Raw genomic sequence first — 14,433 nt, forward strand, 5'->3', positions numbered from 1 at the left:
ATAAACAGACGACAAATGATTTTTTAAAAAGATAAGAAATAATATATAAAATAAAATTTTTTTTTAATTTTTTTTGTAATTATTTTATTTTTCATGATGAAACATGTGAAATTACATACTACAGTATTAGATACACATTATAAAAAAATTAAGCAATACTTGAAAGATCAACCAACTCATAAAGATATAATAAGATATAAATATAAATATAAATATTACAATTGATTTTGTTAATTAATTAAATAAAAGCTGCTTCTAACAAATACCATTTCTGACCCATTTTTACTTTTTGTACAGGGGTTAAGAAACATACAGAGTATTTTTCTATATTAATTCAATATTTTAAATATTTATAAAAAATATATAAAATAAATGGTTTTATAAATTCATGATATAGGTAAGAGATGCGGACGGGTTTTCATCGCGCCTAAAGCCATCCAGGTGTAAAATTGATACACAAATAGATAAATATTAAGAATAGTTCACGAACAGAGCGTGCAGGAGATTTACAAGCAACAGTAAGGTTTTATTTTCAGAAAAATGTACCTTTTAACATAAATATTGCTGTTTTATAACTTAAACCAGGTTTTGTCATTCATATATGATGGCATCGTACAAGTAATTATTTGTACAAAGTTTTTGTACAAGTAATAACTTGTACACGACATATACACTGATTATCTTGTTATGAGATAACAATTGGTTGATTTAAAGCAAAATAAACTTTTTACCTAATTTAAGTATGTCCATTAAATGGTCTTGGGTAAAAGAAAGACAACTCGACTGTGTACTTGGTAAAAAAATAGGTAAACAAATGGCGGCAGAAATTGAGTCGAGTGATGAGGAAATCGTTAGTCCTCGACGTCGAAGATTAAGTTCTGGTAGAAAAAGACAGTTGTTCACAGATTCCGGTAATGATTCAAGTGACGCGGGGAACACATGTTGTACCAAACAAGACAAACCAGTAAGTTTGTGCTTTATACTAATTTCTATCCGCGCCATGGAGCGCCGAAACAGAACTGTCACAGGAATATTTCGTTGCAGGTCCGTAACGAGGCATCGGAAACAGACGAGGCAGGGGTTTGGGTCAGGCGACTGAGGCCCCATCGTTAATAGGGGTCCGGGGGGGGGGGGGGGGGGGGGGACAAAGCCCCCGTCCGAAAATTGTAATATAAGGGTCCGAAATAAAACTTGTTAAATCCGTTTTTGTCTCATACTTATCGATGAAAAACTGCATTAGGCTATCAGAGCCGGCTGACAGATATTTGCCTCGAATCTTGTACCATCAAACATGTATCAATTTACAGTAAGATACATGTTTGGTAGTAGAAAAGGCGGGACAAGTGTGTGTGGTCAACGCTTCATTAGAAATAACACACATTTTAATAACACTTTAATAAAGCCCAAAGTGTGGAACCTATAGTCATGATAGTCACTGTATGTGAATGCTTTTTCGACCTTTCTTGTGCCACTAGGATCCCATCGTTTGAGAACAGCTTCTGCGTTCACGTGCCCAACATTGTCCGTACGATGGACGTGAAGCATGGCTAAACCACATATAAATCTGTCCTCAATCATTGTTGACCTGCACCATGTCTTTAAACGTCGAAGGGCAGAAAAAGATCTCTCACACGAGCAAGAACCGACCAGAAATGTCAATAGTAGCTTCTCATGGGAAACCAAAATCTCTGACGGTCGAACTTGTTCAAGAGCATTTTTTCGCGGGAAATAAATAATTGCAGAACCAAATGCCGATCTAGATGCCGATTTACCGGCGATGGTAATCAGACAGAGAGCTCGATACCTAACGTAGTTGAAATAAAAGTACAGAAGCTGCCCGTCAACATTAATTACTATTCGAAGTATGCATTACTTAATTCTTGTTATGGAAATGCAAGGATGTTTTCTACCCCTGCATGCCTAGATTTCTCCATTTTTTTTTCTTATTATTATTTTTTTTTTGTCAAAAAATCAGACGAGGCAATTGCCTTGTCTGCCTCATCGGTAGTTACGGCCCTGCGTTGATTTGATTTTTAAGTTCTACTTTTTTTTTTTTTAGTATTAATGATTCAATGATGACAAGATTAACTATGAACTTTCTTATTTAACTGTTTAAGACCACAGTCACCTGAGTTTCTTACTGGGAATAAAGGATAAAAAGTATTGACTTCAATTCATAATAAAAAGTAAAATAACAAAAATACAGAACTCCAAGGGAAATTCAAAACGGAAAGTCCTTTATAAAATTATAGAAAATTTAAGTGCTGTACTGTACATTATTTTTTTTAAAGTCTCGTTATTCCCAGTTTGCGATTATTTATTGAAAGAAATTTTTGCATTACTGTATATTCGTTACTCCTTAAAATTCAGGAGTCTATCCTAAATTGAGGTAAATTATATCGCCTTCCAAATATCGTTTCGAACCCTAACATCACTGAAGAGACATTAATTGTCGAAATCCGGATATGGTGTACAAATTTGTGCACCTAATGTTTGTGGTATACCATCTTTTCCGGAAGTTTATTGTGTTCTGTTTGGTATTAGATTAATATTAAGATCCTTTGTTACATCTGGTGATCAATTTATTTGGCAATCGCCAATGGCAGTCAGCAGGGTTTAAGAACATCCGTTGTTCGACCTGTTAGTCAAATGCGTTTTGTTAAAATATACCTTTTTCACTTTTTGGTCTTTTGGAAAATGTTGTTTGTGCTGTATTTAGACCCCTCTACCAGGAAATTTGTTTTACATGCACACGTATAAAAATTGCGGTTTTTATCCAACGCAGTCATACTTTAGGTTTGAACGTTGTTTTCAATTTAGACTTGTTTATATTTTTTCGTTTGGGCTTGTATTATATTTTCCCTCGGGTTTTTATATGATCCGTTCATCATATTTCGACTCTTTAAAATTCAAGAGTCTATCCTAAATTGAGGTAAATTATATGGCTTTCCAAATACCGTTTCGATCCCTTACATTACTGAAGAGACATTAATTGTCGAAATCCGGACATGGTGTACAAATTTTTGCACCTCATGTTTGTGGTATACCATCTTTTCCGGAAGTTTATTGTTTTCGGTTTAGATTAATATTAAGATCCTTTGTTACATCTGGTGATCAATTTATTTGGCAATCGCCAGTGCCAGTCAGCAGGGTTTAAGAACATCCGTTGTTCGACCTGTTAGTCAAAGCGTTTTGTTAAAATATACTTTTTAGCTCACCTGGCCCAAAGGGCCAAGTGAGCTTTTCTCATCACTTGGCGTCCGTCGTCCGTCGTCGTCGTCCGTCGTCGTTAAAAATCTTCTCCTCTGAAACTACTGGGCCAAATTTGACTAAACTTTGCCACAATCATCATTGGGGTATCTTGTTTAAAAAATGTGTCCGATGACCCGGCCAACCAACCAAGATGGCCGCCATGGCTAAAAATAGAACATAGGGGTAAAATGTAGATTTTGGCTTATATCTCTGAAACCAAGCCATTTAGAGCAAATCTGACTTAGGGGTAAAATTGTTTATCAGGTCAAGATCTATCTGCCCTGAAATTTTCAGATGAATCGGACAACCCGTTGTTGGGTTGCTGCCCCTGAATTGGTAATTTTAAGGAAATTTTGCCGTTTTTGGTTATTATCTTGAATATTATTATAGATAGAGATAAACTGTAAACAGCAATAATGTTCAGCAAAGTAAGATCTACAAATAAGTCAACTTGACCAAAATGGTCAGTTGACCCCTTAAGGAGTTATTGCCCTTTATAGTCAATTTTTAACCATTTTTCGTAATTTTTTGTAATCTTTTACAAAAATCTTCTCCTCTGAAACTACTAAGACAAATTTAACCAAACTTGTCCACAATCATCATTAGGGTATTTAGTTTAAAAAATGTGTCCTATGACCCCGCCCGCGAACCAAGATGGCCGACATGGCTAAAAAATAGTACATAGGGTAAAATGCAGTTTTTGGCTCATATCTCTGAAACCAAAGCATTTAGAGCAAATGTGATGAGGATAAAATTGTTCATTAGGTCAAGATCTATCTTCCCTGAAATTTTCAGACCAATCAGGCAACACGTTGTTGGGTTGCTGCCCCTGAATTGGTAATTTTAAGAAAATTTTGCAGCTTTTGGTTATTATCTTGAATATTATTATAGATAGAGATAAACTGTAAACAGCAATAATGTACAGCAAAGTTAGATCTACAAATAAGTCAAATGACCAAAATTGTCAGTTGACATCTTAAGGAGTTATTGCCCTTTATAGTCAATTTTTTACAATTTTCATAAATTTTGTAAATTTTTGTAAATTTTTACAAAATATTTTCCACTGTAACTACCGGGCCATGTTCTTTTTGATAGAGATAATAGTAAGGAGCAAGAATGTTCAGTAAAGTAAGATCTACAAACACATCACCATCACCAAAACACAATTTTGTCATGAATCCATCTGTGTCCTTTGTTTAATATGCACATAGACCAAGGTGAGCGACACAGGCTCTTTAGAGCCTCTAGTTCACTTTTTTGGTCTTTTGGAAAATGTTGTTTGTGCTGTATTTAGACCCCTCTACCAGAAAATTTGTTTTACATACACACGTATAAAATTTGCGGTTTATATCCAACGCAATCATAGGTTTGAACGTTGTTTTCAATTTAGACTTGTTCGTTACTTTTTATATATAATTTTCGGTCCATTAATTTATTGTTAAAATTCAGATATAAAAAATTACCAAAAGTGATTACCTCTATAATGTAGTATTTTAATCCATTACTTTTTATCATTTATTGTGAAAAATTCAGGTGATTATATTAAAACACATATTTTAAAGATTAGAACCTATGTCAACGTATATTTGTTCCGCTTAACAGAAGTTCCATTGGAAACTTTGTTATAAAAAATGTCATAATACCTGTTCCTGTTGGAAAAAATATTCTATACTATTTACTCCGTTAGGAACATATACTGTAATACTTATTCCTGTGGAAATTATATTCCAGAATATTTTTTTTTTCCATTTGGAACTTATATTATGAAGGAACTTCTATTTTGTGACACCTATCCCTATGCTGTAATGATGAAGAAGTTCTTTATGAAACTTTATATTTCCTATTTGAATTTGTGAAATGTTATCCCCGCTACCCTACTTGTGATTTATATACCATAATAAAACTATTTAGTACCTACTGATTGCTTTAGATAACAATATGTAATATTTGGTAAGATTAACGCTTTTTATTAACCGGAGACTTATTGATTTCAGGCTTGACTCTATAATTGATAAACCTTATGTCCATCAAAAAGATATATACGATACGTCATCGTTTGGTTGTTCGGGATGAAACAAATATACAGCCACGTACGATCATAATAATTCTCTGCATTAGACACGACGATGACATGCCAGTTATATGCATTTCTTTAAATGTTTATTGAAATAATGCACTGTTATATCCCAACGGGGTTGATCGCATACATGAGAATTAACAAAATAACACATTACATAATACATCACAAAAATAATAAAACACAAGACATTAGTTACTATAAACATCCATTTAAATTTAAGTACCATGTGCGTCAATCACCCTCCTTGCCATGTAGCACTCTCTATTGAGTTACATGTGCGTCAATCACCCTCCTTGCCATGTAGCTCTCTCTATTAAGTTACATGTGCGTCAATCAATCACTTTGCCATGCAGCACTGTCTATTAAGTTACATCTGCGTAAATCACCCACCTTGCCCATGCAACACTGTCCATTAAGTTACTGCATGGGCAACAAAATCCCCAAAGCATTGATAGCACTTCTTTTGATGGAGGTTTGCATGAGATGGAGGTATTCTTACACTAAACATGTTTAAACATTTATTCATATAAAGACGTATATGCATTTTCGAACGTTTTGTCTTTTGTACCTTATTGTCTTTGTCTAAAATAATGTCTACTATTGTACTACGTTCCTTGTGAGCCCATTAAATTGAAATTAAAACATCTTCTTTTTCTATATTTAAATTAGTCTGGGGGAAGAAGTTCAGAGCGCATCAGGAAGCGACATTCCCAAGAGTTTCGAATGCCTGATAAAAATGAATATTGGAACAAAATTCCGAACTGTCACAGTACTGTAGAGAGTGTGAAATCTTTGACTCCAAGAAGGGTTATCAGCAACTTAACTAAAGTGTAAGTTAACATTACGTTTGTTTAAATAGGCAACATTTTTGTATAATAGTAAACCTTGTAATATATTTAACATTTTGAACGACACATACATATTGAAAACTGACAATTATAAATAATCATAGATTTTGATAATACAGATGGTGAGAAATTTTTTTGGACGGATATCACACACCTTGTTCACTTATAAATCATTGAAATGATTCTGCTATATTATCCTTGATCTATTTAATAAATTTACCAAAAACTCATGGAAGTAAGGCTAACATACTTTTTAACTATGTTAAACAGGATGTTTAGCCTCTCATGAACAATTAATCATACTTTTGAAGGTTTTTTTCCGCGTTTTTTTTAACATAAAATGTATGTGCAATCTGCTTTTACGTGTCTTTGCAAACTAGAGCAAAAATCTAAAAACACCTTGTTCCCATGTATCAGACATCTATGATGATTTACACGTTACAGTATATTAACTTATAATCTATATATAGGTACAATAGTTACAATGCAGATACATGTGATTCAGATGAAGATGAAATGAGCGAATTTATTGTAGAAGATGACGAAATTGATGACGAAAACAGCACTAGCGATAAAACAGACGACGATGAAAAAAGACATACGGTACTGTTTTGACTTTTTACTATTAATATTTCAATACTTATGTTCTTCTCAAATGCTGCTTGTATAGCATCAGAGTTAATTTATTCATTATCATTTATATGTTCCTGTTATATAATTGTAAGGTCAGTTGTTTATTCGGAACAGCTGATTACTTAAGGTCTTGTTTTTTAGCGGAATGTTTGGCGATTCATTATTTTATACAAACTATATTTTCGGAGAATTTTTTTCTTGTATTCAGACTTTAAAAAAACACTAAATTTACCATTGAAAGCTTGAACTTCAAAAATCTTTTTCAATGCATTCACATGTTTTTAATAATATAATTGCTGTTTTTTTCAGGGACGCATAGATAGAAGCAGAACTGAGTTTTCTGAAACAAAATTACACAGGCTACGCGAGATTTCAAGTTCCGATTCAGAATCGGAGGCAAACCAAGTCAACAACGCTATCAATGAAGAAGAATTAAACGAGGATAGCATATATCATACGAATAATGATCCTAGTGTATCAAAAAGTAAATTAAAGAGACGAAAAAGTAACATAAAAGTAGCATCGAGTTCAGATGGAGAAAAAGATGAATCTGTTGATGATACATTAGACAATGAACATTTTGAAAAAAAATCTGAATCCGAAAGTGATGATAACATACAAAGTACTAGTAGTAAAAGGAAACGGAGTATAGAGAGTAGTGATTCGGATTCAGATCCCGAGAGTAAAACGTCTGAATCTCGTAGAATGTCAGCTACAACCAGGACAACAGAACGTTTAAAACAAAGACAGGAATTATTTAGAGAACTTAAAGAAACGAGACAAAAATCGTCGTAGTGGTTAACAATGTTATTCCGTTATATTTTTTACTATTATCTATTAAAATTAAATGATAAAATCCAAAACCATTAAGTGTTCTAAATCTGTAAGGTGAGTCGACCAGATTGAACGACGGAAATTTAAACCGCTCTGGAAAATGATGGTATGTTGGATCGCGGCAGAAATTTTGCCTTACAACAGATCATCTACGAACCCCCCAAAAGAATGCTTGCAAGGGATCTTTAACCTGCAGATAACGTATAACTCTCCCTCTACGAGGACGACCGGACGTGGCTGCGTATCTATACATCCCACATGTCCGGGTCCAAAAACGTACGCCTCGTCAGCACGGGTTTACTGCTAGACGGGAGACGTCACAGATATTGGCATTTTTGTCAAGCCTGCGACTTTTGTCGCAGAAAGCTCGACATAGGGATAGCGATCCGGCGGCGGCGTTAACTAACTTCATAAAAGTGCTTTATATTTTAGAAGGTGGAAGACCTGGATGCTTCATACTTTGCATATAGATGCCTTATGTTACGAAGTTTCCGTCTGTCTTATATCCATTGTCCTTGACCTCATTTTCATGGTTCAGTGACTACTTGAAAAAACTTCTGATTTTTTGTAATGTTAATTTCTCTCTTATTATGAGTAATAGGATAACTATATTTGGTATGTGCGTACCTTGCAAGGTCTTCATGCCCGTCAGACAGTTTTCACTTGACCTCGACCTCATTTCATGGATCAGTGAACAAGGTTAAGTTTTCGTGGTCAAGTCCGTATCTCAGATACTATAAGCAATAGGTCTAGTATATTTGGTGTATGGAAGGATTGTAAGGTGTACATGTCCAACTGGCAGGTGTCATTTGACCTTGACCTCATTTTCATGGTTCAGTGGTTATAGTTAAGTTTTTGTGTTTTGGTCTGTTTTTCTTATACTGTACGCAATAGGTCTACTATATTTGGTGTATGGAATGATTGTAAGGTGTACATGTCCAACTGGCAGGTGTCATCTGACCTTGACCTCATTTTCATGGTTCAGTGGTCAAAGTTAAGTTTTTGAGTTTTGGTCTTTTTTTGCTAATACTATATGCAATAGGTCAACTATATTTGGTGTATGGAAATATTTTATGATGCACATGTCAGTCTCGCAGGCTTTATTTGACCTTGAACTCATTTTCACGGTTCATTGCTCAGTGTTAAGTTTTTGTGTTTTGGTCTGTTTTTCTTAAACTATAAGCAATAGGTCAACTATATTTTTTGTATAGAAGGATTGTAAGCTGTATATGTCTGTCTGGCAGGTATCATCTGACCTTGACCTCATTTTGTTGGTTCATTGGTCAATGTTAAGTTTTCATGGTTAAGTTTGTTTCTTAGCTTCTATAAGCAATAGGTCAACTAGGCCACACTTAAAAAAATTTTGGTTTGCCCAAACCCTACCCAACATTGAGACAGTGGGTAGGTAGGTAGGCATTTTCTTTTTTTTTTTGGCAAAGAGAAATTTAAGCATCAGATGTTTATTAGTCTTCATGCCTATCTGAATAAAAAAAAATATTTTCACATCAGGGCAATAAAAGATTTTGAGTAGGCAGCTATTTTCTGGGTAGGTAGGGTTAGGGCAAACAAACCTATTCTTTTTTATGGCCCTATATTTAATGCATAGGTTGATTGTATGGTGTACATGTCTGCCTGGAATGGTTCATCTGACCTTGACCTCATTTTCATGGTTCATTGGTCAATGTTTAGTTTTCTTGGTTAAGTCTGTTTCTTAGAAACTATAAGCAATAGGTCAACTATATTTAGTGTATTGAATGATTGTAAGGTGATAGTTGTAGTAAAGCTTTATATTTAGGACTATCAACATTATATCAATGGTTAGTAAAGAAGGCGAGACATTTCAGCGTGTGCACTCTTGTTGTTTTATTTTCTTAACAACTTTTGTCGTTGATTCGATCGTTTTTGTTCGACTTGTGATATTTATAGCCTTTCTCGCACCTACTTGATCATGAATCTCTTGTCTTTGTATTGTCTGATTATTTACTTACTGAAGTTTCTTGAAATGTTGTTTGTTCCTAGTTATTTGTATGGAGCAATGTATCAAAATTCTGACAGGTCTTCCAACAAAACAATGAAAAAAAGTATCTCAATTAGATTAATATTTTGTTTATTCTTACTGCTTAGTAAAATATCAACTCATTTCTTTGTATCTTGCGATATGAGTTGTGTATATTTGGAGGACGATAAGAGCATAATTTGTGGTGACATAATCAACAACTATCATTATACATCAGTTAAAATGAGCTAATATTATCTTTGGACTTCGCATTCCGCTATAAAGATGATGTCCTTCCACTAAATAAAATTCAGTGACTTCATTGACTACATCTATAATACTAGTATTGAACTTCGAATAAATAATACAATAGACATTAAGGTATGTTTTCTATCTTGACTTTCATCTTGAAATTAACAACAATGGCTGGTTAAGACCTAACATTTGTGACAAACGATGATTTCAATTTTGTTATGGTCAACTTTCCATTTTATGCAGCAAATGAAAATAAAACTTGTGTATACGTCCGAAGCGCTTTTCTGGATTTACCTTCATATAGGAACGCTAAAAGGCAAATATGAGAAAGCCCCGGATGTATAAGGATCAAAACCTGACTTGAAGAGCAATATGACCGAAAAGGACCTAGAATAATTGTAAAATCAATGTACGGTGACTGGTCAACTTTGCCTGAAGGAGTTAAATAAATAAATAATCTTTATTTCAAGAGGATAATCCCATTAGTTAAAACTAATCTTCGATGAGAGTCCTCAAAATAATGATAACGTATTTATAAAGTGCATACTGTATTATAGTGATATTTACACAATATACAATTTTATATACTAGATATTAATGAAAAAGCATATTAATTTGCACAATTTATGAAAAATTTGTAACATTTTGTTTTAAAAGATACAAGAGTATTACGCATCTTTATTTCATTTGGTAAATTGTTCCATATTTGAGAACCAGAATATACAAATGTTTCCTTCAAAAAAATTGTTTTTGGCTTCGGAAGATTTAATAGTTTTTCATCAGCTGAACGTAAATTATAATTTTGATTATCAGTAAAAATGGAAGTTTTCTTGTAGATAGTTAGGAACCATATCTTTTAATGATTTAAATACAAGTATTGCCTTTTGATATTGAATTCGTTTTTCCCCATTTAACCTGTTTAAACTATTAAACAATAAACTGAAGGATGTCATTATGTCAGCTTCTACTATAACCCTAGCAGATTTCTTTAATAACTTATTAAGTTGAACATGAGTTCCATAAAAATTTCTTAATTTATCAACGCAGATATTTATAAGTGTCAGAACACGTTAAGAGCTATATATGACCAAAGAGAACCGAAACGAATACACAAATCCTTCTAAGGCCATCTTTGCCCCAAGGAGTTCGAATATTCTAGCATGCAGCACGATATGGAATATACATTTTCAAGTAGATACGATGTTCCTCGGCTGGTGTTTTCTATTCAGATTTCCTTGATAGAGGAATGTGTCTTAAAAGACAGTTTTTGAACCAAGGTGTGTAATTAAAATAACCACACTCACGCCCTCCTTTCCTCGTCCTCATGTTGCTCAAGTTTTTGTTATCGTGTAGTTCTATAAGATTGTATTAGTTGGAACCTTAGTTTCATAACATTTTTTTTAAATTTATCATCGCAGAATGTTCTTATAAGGTATCTTATAAATCATGTCATGTCTATGTTGCTCAATGTTTGGTAGTGTGTGTAGTTCTATAATATTTAGTTCCTCTGTTCGTTGTTGGTTTTTAAAGGCAGTGCTTTAATGCCTTTCTAGTTGCCGGGTTAATCCTTCCTTCCGCGATATCCAACTTATCTACGTGGGGGGTCATTAGGCTCCAAGTAGATCCGGAAATGTTGAATTCTCTCCTCTTCTTATTGTGATATAAAATGTTTTTTGTTTCATTTCATTTACATTGGGAAATAGAGAAACGATCATTGTGTTTTGTTAGTTTTAAAAACTTTTGATATATTTGTATTTTGCATTATAAGCAGTCAACCGATTGACAAACTAGAATTATTTGAATTCCGTGTGGAAAGAGCTCGGGTTAATTTCGAGTGTTATCTGCAATCTAGATGTTTATAAATCATTTCAGTCGTTGATATAATAATTAAGAGTCGACTGAACATTAATTATATTATACAATTTAAAGCGCATTTCTGTCTATGCACGTGAACCCGTCTAACGTTATTGTTATTTCGCAGTTATATAAAGTAGCAAATTATCGTTCCTGAATAGGTGGCGCCGTGGTAGCAGATCCTGTTCCTCAACTTCCGGTTTCTGCACTGCAACTATTTCAGTTACATTTTTAATTAACGATGCCAAGCACTTGTTGTTGTGTTCCTGGATGTCATTTAAGAGGAGGACATGCATTTCCAAATGACTTAAAAAGAAGGAAAAGTTGGATCAACGCCATGGCCCAAACGTAGATTGGACGAGAACACGATGAAATCGTGGAGTCCATCTCAATCAGCTGTTGTTTGCAAGGCACATTTTACTGAAAAAGACTACGTGCAGGAAACTATTCATGGTAAAACTCTATTTTCTTTTTGAAATATATAGTTATATATGTAATCGCCATGCGAATAAACCAAAGTATGTTTACAACCGCAATTATCGTTTTAGAATAAAAGGGGGTGGTTAATTAAAGACGTCATAATTTTTTGGATTACGATTCAATGTGATCTGTGTGAGATTTTTTGGTGATTGCTACAATTATAATGATTTCTTACAAGAGGTATATCATACTGAGAATTATTTTAGCAGTAATTATGCTAATGTAGTAATGACAGGAATGCATAAGCTATGCCTCGTAGACTTTCTTGAAAAATATCAATGACAATGTTAACAGGAACAAAACAGTGACATGCTCTCATCTATATTATAGTTATTTAGGTGCAAACAATGTACGTTTGTTGCATAAGTCTCTCATTGTTTGTCCTTTGGATTTACATAACATACATTGAATCAGGCAAACATAGTTTTATCCAGATTGTAATGAATAAATCTAGTTAATATTTCGCCAGGTAATACAAAGTATACATTGCTAATGGAAGTTCATTTAATTATCAAAAAACTAATGTTTTATAACCTTTTTCAGGGCGCAAACCCACCATACAGAGACTTAAGTCTACTGCCATTCCCAGCCTATTTTCCTGGACCAAGCAAGAGACTGAATCGTCCGCAAAAAGAAAAATCGGGGCAGTTTCCTGTGAAAACAAAAGAACTAAACTTGATGAATATTGTAGTAGAAATCTAGAGGAAAGTTTTGATTGTAAAGTTGGTTTTCCTGAAGAAGTCATTCATACTGCAGAAAGGATTTATGACTGTCCACCACCAACTGCCGAGCTAATGTTGAGCTTCAAAGATGGAATTACGCAAATACATGTACCATCAATGTCTATGTTTTCAGCAGAGAATTTTGAAATGAAGACACGTGACACAGCCATGCATTTTTATACCGGTTTAGAGTTGTATACTAAATTTTTATTTGTTTTGACCACACTTGGTCCAACAGCACATTGTTTGAGATACATATATTTTCAAATTGATAGGGTGTCAGTTGAAAATCAGTTTTTTTATGACTTTGATGAAATTGAGGCATTATACAACCAACTTTGAACTTTCTAGATTCTAGATTGAATCTAGTGTTAAGAATATTGTGTATACATGGATTGTTTTTATGCCTAAACAGTGGTGTGAGGCTAACACTTGGCCATCTAGTGGTTTAGTCAGGCATTTTTCGCCATCCAACTTCAAATTAAAGTTTCCTACGACTTGGATTATTATTGACAGCACAGAATATCCCGTGATAAAACCTAAAGCTCCTAGAGCTCAGGCAACCTTTTCATCATATAAAAACAGAAACACTGAAAATACTTGAATGTTCGACGCCTGGTGGTTTAGTCAACTATGTCTCTAATGCATATGTTGGTTCTACCAGTGACTATGAAATAGTTGAAAGATGTAGAATACAAAATGTAGTTCAATTATGTGATCCAGGTGACAGTGTGATGGCAGACAAAGGTTTAAATGTGCAAGATTTGTTTGCTAACTTTTTTCAAAAAAAGAAACAGAATTAGTTCCAAAACTCTTATACAGGATAGAAAAATCTCCAATTAACATGTGCACATAGAGCGAATTATTGGACTTGGCAAAACATACAAAATTCTCACAAATCCTATGAATGGAACTGAAACAAAACTTTCATCTGAAATAACATTTAGTTGTTTTATGTTGTGTAATTTTAGAACTTGTATTGTGCCAAAGGATGCAGAAATAAAAGTGACACAATGAATTTTGTTCTGATATATATATATTTATAATTACATACACATGTAAATTGTAATGCATATAAAAATAAGGAGATGTGGTATGATATTCAGTGAGTTTATCGAACTAAAGTGCATAAGAAATGGGTTTAAGCAGTTACAGGTGTTACTGTCACCGTACAGTCTCCAATAATGAGAAAAACTTGTACCGTGTAAAAAATTTCAGAGATCTTACCACTAAGTTTTGTTGTCTCACCTTGACTTTGATGAATTGTTTATATCTGTTGATGTAAATACAAAAAAGAAGATGTGGTATGATTGCCAATGAGACAACTCTCTACAAGAGACCAAATGACACAGAAATTAACAGCTATAGGTCACAGTATGGCCTTCAACAATGAGCAAAGCCCATACCGCACAGTCAGCTAAAAAAAGCCCCGAAATGACAATGTAAAACAATTCAAACAAGAAAACTAACGGCCTAATT

General features: G+C 33.8%; 1 protein-coding gene and 1 long non-coding RNA gene across 2 annotated transcripts; both read left to right on the forward strand.

Moving 5' to 3' along the window:
- The first annotated feature begins 791 nt into the window (after positions 1 to 791).
- On the forward strand, positions 792 to 7,679 carry LOC127732924 (clumping factor A-like). Its single transcript, XM_052242138.1, has 4 exons — positions 792 to 964; positions 6,002 to 6,162; positions 6,651 to 6,783; positions 7,123 to 7,679. The coding sequence occupies exons 1-4, from the start codon at positions 815 to 817 to the stop codon at positions 7,606 to 7,608; spliced, it is 930 nt and encodes a 309-aa protein (XP_052098098.1). The 5' UTR covers positions 792 to 814; the 3' UTR covers positions 7,609 to 7,679.
- Positions 7,680 to 11,936: 4,257 nt separating this feature from the next.
- Positions 11,937 to 13,972, forward strand: LOC127732938 (uncharacterized). Its single transcript, XR_007996512.1, has 2 exons — positions 11,937 to 12,205; positions 12,776 to 13,972. It is a non-coding gene; the product is annotated as an uncharacterized LOC127732938 (long non-coding RNA).
- Positions 13,973 to 14,433: the final 461 nt, after the last annotated feature.

This window comes from Mytilus californianus, unplaced genomic scaffold (assembly GCF_021869535.1).
Source record: "Mytilus californianus isolate M0D057914Y unplaced genomic scaffold, xbMytCali1.0.p SCAF_3, whole genome shotgun sequence".
Taxonomy (NCBI): domain Eukaryota; kingdom Metazoa; phylum Mollusca; class Bivalvia; order Mytilida; family Mytilidae; genus Mytilus; species Mytilus californianus.

Bases quoted from the DNA above. Each gene is read 5' to 3' on its own strand.
- LOC127732924 (XM_052242138.1), top strand. From the start codon at position 815: ATGGCGGCAGAAATTGAGTCGAGTGATGAGGAAATCGTTAGTCCTCGA. The intron at 6,163-6,650 runs GTAAGTTAACAT...ATCTATATATAG, and splicing joins ATCAGCAACTTAACTAAAGT to GTACAATAGTTACAATGCAG. The intron at 6,784-7,122 runs GTACTGTTTTGA...TGTTTTTTTCAG, and splicing joins ACGATGAAAAAAGACATACG to GGACGCATAGATAGAAGCAG.